The 11,464-nt window shown below is 28.8% G+C and overlaps 1 protein-coding gene across 1 annotated transcript; it reads left to right on the top strand.

Moving 5' to 3' along the window:
• The first annotated feature begins 816 nt into the window (after nt 1–816).
• Nucleotides 817–11,243, top strand: LOC145584959 (transcription factor JUNGBRUNNEN 1-like). The gene is made up of 3 exons (XM_081641741.1): nt 817–1,245; nt 3,574–3,890; nt 10,640–11,243. The coding sequence occupies exons 1-3, from the start codon at nt 981–983 to the stop codon at nt 11,117–11,119; spliced, it is 1,062 nt and encodes a 353-aa protein (XP_081497867.1). The 5' UTR covers nt 817–980; the 3' UTR covers nt 11,120–11,243.
• The last annotated feature ends 221 nt before the right edge of the window (nt 11,244–11,464 follow it).

Below are 11,464 nucleotides of genomic sequence, written 5' to 3'. Positions count from 1 at the left end.
AGAAAATGAATTGAGAAAGGAAATTACTAAAAATAAGGTTTGACCAAGGTTAAAAAAAAAAATAAAAAAAAAAAAAAAAAAAAAAAAAAAAAAAATCAAAAATCGACTTATGAGAATTAAGTATAGTGATGGTCATTGTGAGAGTGACCATACTAGAATTTTTACAAATTATACAAGTACTAAACAGAATTCACTAATAGCATTGTATTAACTTACTTAAACCAATCTACTTTGCAGGCTTAAATTTCGAAGTTTGGAGGCAATCAAGGGCTAATCTTTGTATTTATGGAATTTTGTAAAAAAAATTCAAAGTATTTTGTTGGACTACAGCAACTTGTTTTTTTGCTGCAAAGTTTGCATTAAATAGCTTTCCAAATGTACTGAAATCATGTCAGTGAATTTAAAAAATAATTTAGTTATTAATTCAGTATGGTAGCCGGTGAATGAAGGTAAGCTTAGCCGGATTTGTATCCATAGTCCCCTGCTTTTACATTGTTCAAACCCAGTCCCCTATATTTACATTTTGGCAAAGTTTGGGCCCCAGTTGTATACTTTACTCAAATAAAAACGGAGGAAATAGTAGAGATTTAACAAAAGAAAAGTCAAAATGAGGTACACACATACATCAGGATTATTTATAAATTCTAAATATTGTTTCTAGATGTTGCATACATCATAAGGATAAAAGGCAAAAATCTTGGATTTTTGTCTCAAGGAAGAAATTTCAAAATGATATGGTCCGAAGCAAAGAAAAGAAAGAAAGTTTCTAAAATGTATGGCCCCTCCTCAACTCATGACCCAACAAGTCAATCCTCATGACTTGACTCAGCCGTTTTCACCACCACTTAATAATAATACTTCCATCCTTTATATTATTTTCTCAAAATATGAAGTATTACAACAAGTATATGTTTCATACAACAAAAGGAAAATAAATACTAACAAGTTCGTTGCTAGCTATTATATAATATTATAGTATTATGGAGGTTAAGAGCATGAAGAGTTGCAGTATTCAGGATGATATGCAGCAGGAAACAATGAGTAGTAGCAGCAAACATGTAGTCGTCGTCGAAGGAGGTGTCGTCGACGATCATGAAGGACCGCTTCCGGGGTTCCGGTTTCATCCGACCGACGAAGAGCTGGTGTCGTTTTACTTGAAGAGGAAGGTTGAGAAGCGACGTCCCCTTAGTATTGAGATCATTAAGCAGGTTGATATCTACAAGCATGACCCTTGGGATCTTGCAAGTATGCATTACTACACTCTTACTGAATATATAGATTTGAATTATAAGTTTCTTTACTTTCATTTTTATGGATAAATTAAGTGTAAGATTATTGTGAAATTCAAATATACACGACCTTACCTCTGATCATAGTGATATAAATAAGAGAACCATATAGCTGTAAGATTATTGTGAAATTTAAATATACAGGAACTTACCTCTGATCATAGTGATATAAACCAAGAGATGAAGAGAACCATATAACTGTAAGATTATTGTGAAATTCAAATATACACGATTTTACCTCTGATCATGTGATATAAATAAGAGAACCATTTACAAATAAAATTTATAAGATTAATTTTAATCCTTTTTAAAAATTTATTATAGGAACATATACATGTTCTTTAGTATAGTGCAAGCTAATCTTTGTTACTAGTTGCATGTGAAGCACGTATGGAGTAATTAATATAGATGAAATTCATCTATGGACTTTTCATTATGAATTTCTAATAATGCAACTTCGAAAAAATTCATAAAGATAAAAAAAAAAAAAAAAAAAAAAAAAAAAAAAAAAAAAAAAGTTTAAATATGAAGAAAAATAAAATTTGGAAATTTTTTTCCATGATTTCCCTCAAATTTCCTTATTTTGATTTGTGCTATTTAGGGATTAGAAGAGGGAGAAGGAGGAATTGGAGGGAAATCGTGAAAAAAAAAAAAAAAAAAAAAAAAGGGTCATTTTTTAAGGTCACGTGAGAGGTTAACGTCGAAGAAAAAAAGTCAATTATTGTCGGATTTCGACCTCAAGGTCCCCCCAAATAACAAAATAAACTTATAAGGTCTTTTCAGACCACTGTAAACATATAAGGTCCTTCCATATAAAATAGTGAACATATATGTCCCTACAAATTTTCCTTCCAATTTTTCCAAATGCAAAACAGAAAATACTTGGGGAAAGATGTACAATATTATTAACTAAAGTTTACTACCAATATAAAGTAAAAAGACAAAGATTAGATCAGTAAGATCACCCTATTTGACCATCAAGTGTTAGTATGTTGTCAACTTTGACCATGTCAAATCATATAATAATCACTATTAATGACAATCGACACTAATAATCTGTGAAAATTTTAATCATATACAAACCCAATTAGGGTTAATCTTAAAATCCTATAAGACAATTTCAATTGGGGTTCCATCTTGAAGTGAATTTAACATTTAAACATCACAACTCACAAGTACGTGAAGCAGCCGATAAGATTTATCCGTCGATCCTCTTATTTCTTCATTTTTCATGTGGACATTTTATGTCTAAGTTTATAATAATTTTTTATATGCAATATTTTGACTTTAAATATTTATATTATATGATCCACTTTGAATATATTTGATGATTTGTCGATAAAGAAAGAAAATATAGTCATGTATGATTTTGTTAAAGTATATGATTTATAATGATGTAGATGGCTTATATATCTATCTATACTTAAAACATACCTCGCATATACTTTCCCGAAACTACATAAAATGTGACGTGGGAAATAAAGCTCATTTCCTTATGAAAATTTTATATTGATCGTTTGAAATATGACTATCAAAATATTTTAATGATTATGTAGATTATAATTGACATATTTTTCTCCAAGAAATAAATTATATTACTTTATTTTTAGTATAAAATAGTATTATTCAACAACATTTTTGTTATTTATCAAATTTTTAGTTTCATTTACGTAATTTTTATTTTTACTTTATACTTTCTCAAAAAATATTTATTTTATGTTGAATTAAAATAATTAAAAATTATGTGTCAAAACAAAAAAAAAAATAATTAAAAATTATATTTGCATTGTAGATATTAGAAGACTAATTATGTCCATATTATAGAGTAAAATAAATAATGTGATAGTCATATTTCAAATGACTGTTGTAACAGATAATGTTAGGCTCCTTGTATGTTCCTTTCCTTGGATATAGTGTTCCTTGTATATGATTTGCTAGTTGCTTTTCTGTTTGTGTAATTATATGCTTTTATATTTTCCATTTCATTTATTGTTTTGATCAAAGGGAGCTATAACGGATAATGATATACAAAATATACTTTGCAAAATTCTCCATAACTATATCACAAGCTACACTTAGCTCATGCACGCGGAGTATATATGTTTTTTTCTTTTTTTTTTAATATAGTGCTCTATCTCAATACATACGAAGTATATGATAATTAAGGGCGTAAAATATTATAATATTTTCATCTTCAACTATCTAATCCCTAGTATCTGTATCATAATTATCAATATTATCATAATCTATTTTTAAACTAAGATTTTATATACGTGAATTGCAGAAGCAAGTAGCAGCATAGGAGATAAAGAGTGGTATTTTTACTGCAAAAGGGGAAGAAAGTACAGAAACAGCATTAGACCTAATAGAGTAACCGGGTCTGGATTTTGGAAAGCTACCGGGATCGACAGGCCGATCTACTCCAACGGAGGGGAAGGCCCCCAGTGCATTGGCCTCAAGAAGTCACTAGTTTACTATCGCGGAAGTGCTGGAAAAGGCACTAAAACCGATTGGATGATGCATGAGTTTCGTCTTCCCAATGATCTACAACAACAAGATGAAGCTAACTTAGCCAACCCTAAGGACGCTGCTCTAGAAGCTGTAAGTAAACATGTTCATGTTTTGTGTTTGCACTTATTTGATAGAGTATGTAGTGAGTCAATTGAATATAGAGATCAATTTTGATACAAGTAATTTTTTTAATTATTAGTTAGATAAATCATACATGCATGATAGTCATTAATAATTGGTAGAACTATTAACGGCCATGCATGGTGGGTAAAGAGGCCTGCCTTTAATATAAATAAAAAATAAAATAAAATAAATAAATAAATAATAAATAAAAAAAAAACTAGTTTTAGGCTCGGACGATGCCTAAGTTACTGCATTAATTCCATGATTATTGAAATCTTTATTTATTTATATTTAATTTTAATAGAATGACACATAATAAGGCAATAACTTAGTGCCTAACATCTACGGAGTATAATATTATTAAAACTCAAATGGACAACATGCTACCGTCATGCATCACCGTTCATTCTTCTATATGACTTGGCGCCACATGAGCACTATGTGTCACTTTATGGCTTATGTGTCGTCATCATTCATTACCTTATGACTCTTCATATGTGTAACCTTTTCACTTAATTTTCCAATATAATTTAACTTCTAAATAATTGCACATTAAGACATACATCACACACTAATGGTTGTTGATACCTTAGCTTAGATGCTAATTTTCGAGATTCAATATCAGTTAAGCAATTATACCAAGTATTGCATAACATTTAAATAATTTTTTTTTTTTTTTGACAAAACAGTTATTTTTTTATTACGTAAAAGTAAGTGAAAAAAAAAAAAAAAAAAAAAAAAAAGCACCCATCAATCTTAAATTTACTATTATACTTTAATTCACGTATATAAATATTGTTGAACACTAACCTTTTAAATTTAGTTTTTATCAAACTTACAATTTTAAAGTGATACGGGGCATTGTCCGGGCCAATAACTCGTTATGTTTCTCAAATTTAATGTTGTGGGTTCAAATCTTGTACCAAGCTATATTTTTAAGCACGGGAATGAAAAAACTCAATTGATTGAGGAAGGTGCCACGTGGAACCTAAACTTCTTTGTCTTTTCATATATATAGTATAGATAAATTGTAGTTAAGAGTTTCTTATAATATGAAACTAGGTTAGATCCCGTACCATGCACGGTGATCTATAGTTATAAATTAAATTAGCCCCGTGCAATGCACGACATAAAAATTTTCAAACCATTAATTGCAATGGTATTTAGATCTAAATAATTTTGAAGATAGTAAAATTTTAACCAAATTATGCAATACAGAGTACTCTTAAATCGGGAGTAATTATATTTGGAAACCAGATAGTTTTTTTTATATATATAAATCAATAATAATGTAAAAAAAAATATAGAAAATAACATACTTCGTAATATAATAATTGTCTTCAAAAAAAATACTCCGTATATATTTTAATAATTTAAGGTAAAAAATAAGAAGGTTTAAAAAAAAGAAAAGTAAAAATAAAAATTAGAATATGATGTCAGCAATTGATTTAGGCGAGAAATTTTTTTACCACAACTTGACATCTGTACAATTTAAATAGGGAATGATGTCAACAATTGTTACTTTAATTATATTTATAGATAGGGGTAGTATCACATTTCACTTTTTCAATCAAATATGAGTTATATTGAAATTTACCAATGTTTATTTTATTTTTGGGAAATTAATGGTAGTTATGTAGAATTGCATATTCTCAATGGTAATAAAATTTTTTACAAATTCTCACAAATATTATTTTTGTTAAGTTTCTTTAACATGACCATAATTTTGTAATTAACAACTAATTAGCTTAATAAACAAAAATTAACCTAATAAATACATTTTTTTTTTAAAAAAAAAAAAAAAAACAGCCACCCCACCCAAGACCCCAGCCACCCTACCCCAAACCCCTACTCAGCTGCCACCTCGGCCACCCCCCGTCCTGCACACATCACCCCTGAAATTGTCAGCTTTATGCTCCAAAATAGTGGGTTGCTCTAATGGGAAATTATTCCCTATCTCACACCATCACCAACCATTCATCATCACCGTCGTCCAATCGTCAAGCTCCTTTTAAATCACAGTTCGATTGCATTTATGTGGGTTCGTCATTGTCGTCGTGAGCACACCATCTGGGTATTGGAGCATCAATTGAAGTCCTAGTTGCGATTGGTGGCCGGAATTGTTGTAATTGATGGTGGATTGGAGCAATTGGTTGCTGGCTGAGTCAGGGGAGAAATTAATGTTGCTTGGTTGAGGTTTGATTGATGTCGATGTGGTGCTGCAGGGGTTGAATTGCTAGCTGATTGCTCGCTACTACTTGCGGTGTGAAGAGAGGTTGCGGGCTGCAGTGGTGATGCGCAGCTGTTGTGTGTTTTTGACGGAATTGGTGGTCGAGGTTTGAAATGCGTGGTGTCGGAATTTGTTTCGAGGGGTTGAGGTGAGGTATCGCCGCTGCCGATGTGGTTTTCAGGGGTCATATGCGCCAGCGGGGGATATTCGAGGTGGGGAGCAGGGTGGCGGGGTGGGGGCAGGGTGGATGGGGTCTTGGCTAGGGTGGCTGGTTTGTTTTTGCTAATTATTAGGTTAATTTTTTTAATTAAGCTAATTTTTTTGTTAATTACAAAAATATTTTCATATTAGAGAATCTTAACAAAAGTAATGCTATTTGTGATAATTTGTAAAAAAATTTGTTACCATTGAGAATGTGTAATTTTACATAGCTACTATTGAGAATTTCCCTTTATTTTATTTAACCAATGTTTTTCACTGTACATTAGGTAAATTTGTAATTGATTTTTTTTATTTCTTTCACGTTATAAAGCAATATAATTCATTATTTATGACCTATATAAGTTACTTGATTAATACTTTTTAAGGTTTAAGAACAAGAATCTTAAAATTAAGGAGTATAAATGTATAGAGAGAGACATGGCTTATTATTACTCCTTTTATTCTACTCCCTCCGTTTTATAATGTTAGTCTCATTTATATATATCGATGTAAATTTTTTATTGCAAATATCTTTAATCTCACACAAGAAAAAATTATAAAAATTAGATATTAATAAAGTACTCATCGAGACAAATAAAACTATATCTCATATGATTATGTTTGTTATTATATGTAGAGAGAAATTTAGAATATTCCCTCTAATTTTTAAGAGTTAAAAGATTCTAAATGTGATTAACATTATGAAACGGAAGGAGTATAATATTCTTCTCACTTAGAATCATTTTGTGAGACAAAATATATAGGTCAAAATGAGTAAATCAATGCAAAATGGATGAATTAAAAAAATATATAAGTAGTTATGTATGGTAAATACCAATGTGACATTATTTAAAAGAGAAAGTCATTAAAAAAGGTAGTCTATTATAGCAGCATTAATTTACGAGGCCACTCTTTCAAAATAAATAAATAATCCTAAAAAGTTACCAATATATTAAGACTAGTCAATGGCTCAATAATGCTCTTGACTAAATGTTACATAATCAAGCGTGGCAATTAAACAATTAACTCGTTTGGTTAAAAGGAGTATTAAACTTTAAATCTAGAGGTAACTCGTCATGCATACAGCATATACACTGACCCTTTTTTTTTTCTTTTCTATTAAAGAAGTCTCAAAAGATTGTCACACGACATCTACTAACAATTAACGGACAAACTATATTTAACAAAGTCAAATAAGAACCAACCATGATAAGAGGTAAGAATTCAAATGCAAAGATCCAACCATTTTTCACATTCTTGATTCATTGTCTCATACAATTTCATAAGCGTATTTACTTTCAAATGCACAATGTAACCCTAAGGTTTGTAAGAAAAAACACCAAATACTCCTAAAAATCGTAACAAATGTAAATTTTGTTAGATTGAGATCCCCTAAGCATCAAATTATATTAAATTATTGTAGTGTAATGCTACTGTAATGCTAAAACATTTTATTATCAAATAAACTTAATTAATAAATCAAATTCTAACACTTGAAAGTTTAGAATTTAGAATGATAGTTGGAGTTCAAATTTTAATGTATAGTATTAGGCGGTTTTATTGTATAAATATAAAGTACCAACAAAGAGTTAGTGTGTGGGTATGATTTTAGTTTGAGAAGTTAGTGATATGTGCTTTTGTTAGATGATAAGGGTATTTGGTGCATTTTTTTTTTTTTTACAAACCTTAAGAGTTCACAGTGCATTTAAAGATTTTTATGAGTACACAGTGCATTTTTCAAAACATTAAGGATACACGGAATAATTTCCCTAAATTAATTTAATTTTTAAACATCAAAATAATACTAATTAAGTTAATTTTTTATAGGAAAATTTTATTACTAGTGCATCCTATTTTAAAGTTAAATTACATAAACTCCATATACAGCCAAAAGTAAACACAAGTTTTGTTATGACTTTAAGAATTAAATTACATCCACTACTTAGTGTAATAGCAAAGAGAAAAAGAGGTTTTTTTTTTTTTTTTTTTTGAAGAACTGATAATATATGACTAAACAAAAACACTTTCTGTGTTTTCATAATGTTGCACCATTTATCTTTTAAGGAAGTTTTCTGTATATTACACCATACCCATTTTAGGAAAATAAACATTCCTTCTTACATTGCAAATAATTAATACTATACCTTTATTTTTTAACACGTACTTGTTTTTTTATTTTATTTCTTGTAATCACATGGGAAAAAAGTTTCCTCTGTCTCTTCCTTTTTCCTACAAAACAAAATAAAAAATAAATAAATAAAATTCTTACCCTCTCCTTATAGTGCAATATCAAAATAATAGAGGAAGTATAAAGCAACTCCAATGGTTGTAATTAGGGACTTGCTTGCAATTTCAATAATTCCCTAACTACTAGCTTGACCATTGGAGTTAGAAAACTCAATTAGCTTGGCAAACCTAATTTGCTTGGGAATTAAACTTGCCAAAATAAAATGCTCATTGCACCAATTAAGCTATTTTCATGTATTTTCTATTCAACGACTACTACTAAGCTAATAGCTAGCCATTGGAGCAAAAAGTAGCTAAAATGATAATTAGCTTCAAAACTTATGTGACATGACAAGCTAATTGTGAAACTAGCTTGTCATTGGAGTTGCTCTAAGGTGTCAATGTTTTTTCTAAAAAAAGGTAAACTTTTTTATTTACAGACATGAATAATTTAATTGTTTTTTTCCTTATAATGAAATGAACTAAAGAAGTTAATTTGTTTATTAATTTTTTTAAATGATCATGACATATATTTTAGGGCATCAAGAGAAGAAAAATACAAAAGATAGGGCATCAAAGTGAAATCATCAAATCATTGGACTTAGTGAAATATAGTATAAAAAACTAGCTAAGTACAATTATCATTTTTCGTTCTTGTATTTATATATAAATGCACCCCAGGTTATTGGTTACAATATCAAATATACAATAAGATATTTAAGTGTTGAGCAAATTAATAATCAATTTAATTGAATCGAGGGATTGATTATTTCATCATTTTATGAAAAGGATTAATCATGATGTTATTTTAAATTGAAAGTTCAGACATACGAAGTATGTATCTAGTATCTACAATTCTACATGAAACGGTAAACAAATTAATTTTTTTACATATATATTTTGTAAATGGTAGAAGCATTTGTTTAATATAGATATGTGCTATCATATTACAAAGTATTATTATTGTATATGAGAGATTTTTTTTAAGGGATGGAGTAAATTATGAACTTTTAGGAAGAATGATTTATTTTTTTGACAAAGAGATGAATGACTTTATTTAATATACTCTCTCCGTCCCTTAATTAGATTCCTACTTCTCTTTATTATAAAATTAGGAATGCATGATAGAATTATGCAACGATTAATAAATTTCATGTCTAATTTCACTTAAGGCCAGATGCGTATATTTCATTCACGTACTTATAATTTAAATTATTTGAACTTATCTACACTATGACAATATCTTAACTTACATGTAATACTAAGTAAGAATCAATAACTTAATACTAAAACAGACACCGGGGTGACACATGTCACATCCTGGTACTGTTTTTTCCCTCCAAATTTCCCTTCCTTTTTAGTGAAAATCTTTTTTTAGCTCAAATATATGTATAATATAACTATTATACTCCATAATATTATTTCAAATCTTTCATATTATCTTTGTAATAAATATATATATTTTTTTAATTTAGTGTTCTTAATTCTTCTATACACATTTACCTAAAATATTATTCTAACTCTTTTTTATTTTTCTTTTAAAAGGATTATTATTATATTTTTTCCAAAAAAGTAATAATAAAATTGATTATAAATGATTTTAACGAAATTACTTTAGCGTCACTTAAATTTTTTAGCATATTACACTATATAGCCGCTTGTAAAAGAGTAAAATAACTCTTAACACTGACCGAGTAACCCTTACAACTATTTTTTTAAATCAAAAATATGGTATTATATACTTCGTATTAATTGTTTGCTTTGTCTTTTTATATATATTATTACAACATAATTTTCAATATATTGATGTGTATGTTGTATCAAATTTTATTTGTTAGATACAATTAATTTTTTTAAAAAAATTAAACTTACCGTGCATAGCACGGAGCCTAAGCTAGTTATTTATATTAATTCGTTGTATATTGAAGTAACAGTTTGGTTTTTCATTACACCCAGAAGTAAACTCACACGTCAATTAGTTAGGTTATTAATTAAATATTGATTATTTAGATATGAGATCGAATACTGTTTTTAATGTCAGGTTTTATTATTATTGCAGGAGATATGGACACTTTGTAGAATATTCAAGCGAAACAAAAGGCACACACCTGATTGGAGGGAATTATCTAACAAAAAGAATGCTGTAAACTCAAGCTCAAAAACAAGCAGCATTGATTCCAACACTAATCAAGAATGTTACATTAGCTTTGCAACTCATCAATCCTCAACACCTAACAATGGCTATACTAATCTTTTCGTCCCCAACGAAGAGACTAATAATAGTAATAATACTAACAATGTTTGCATAGGAACTCAAAATATTGCTACAGGTGATGAAAAAAATGCACATTTTCAAGCAGATCATCAGCAACAATTGAATCATATGGCTCAAAACCCTTCGTGTACAACACGGCCCAGCATGTTGGATCATGTTCTAACAAATGACGGGAATGATTTGCAGTATTTTGCTTATTATGAGCATAATTGGGATGATCTTAATTCAGTAGTAGAGTTAGCTGTGAAAAACCCTTTTCTGTAAGTATATTACATAACATATTAATTATTAACATATGGTTTATATAATAGTATAGGAAAGTTATAATATGTTATAAATTAAACTTTTGGATTTTAATTTGCTCTAAGGAGAATTTTTTGTTCTTATAAACTTCTACTGTAATTTTTTTTTCTTTAGAGATTTGGTAATATTGCTATATATGTTGATGTAGGAACACCCAAGAGTATCATATATGCAGAAACACACGCTTACCTTTTCATTTTTATCATTCGAAATCTCATTTCACATTTTTACTCATATTTTTTTTTCAAATTTGGTGAATTTGATCACAACGGAGGCATCGTGTAGGTAATTACACTTTTTGTTTTC

Source organism: Chenopodium album, chromosome 16, assembly GCF_948465745.1.
Source record: "Chenopodium album chromosome 16, dcCheAlbu1.1, whole genome shotgun sequence".
Lineage (NCBI taxonomy): Eukaryota > Viridiplantae > Streptophyta > Magnoliopsida > Caryophyllales > Amaranthaceae > Chenopodium > Chenopodium album.
The sequence above is the reverse complement of the archived record's forward strand: the minus strand, read 5'-3'. Positions and strand labels throughout refer to the sequence as shown.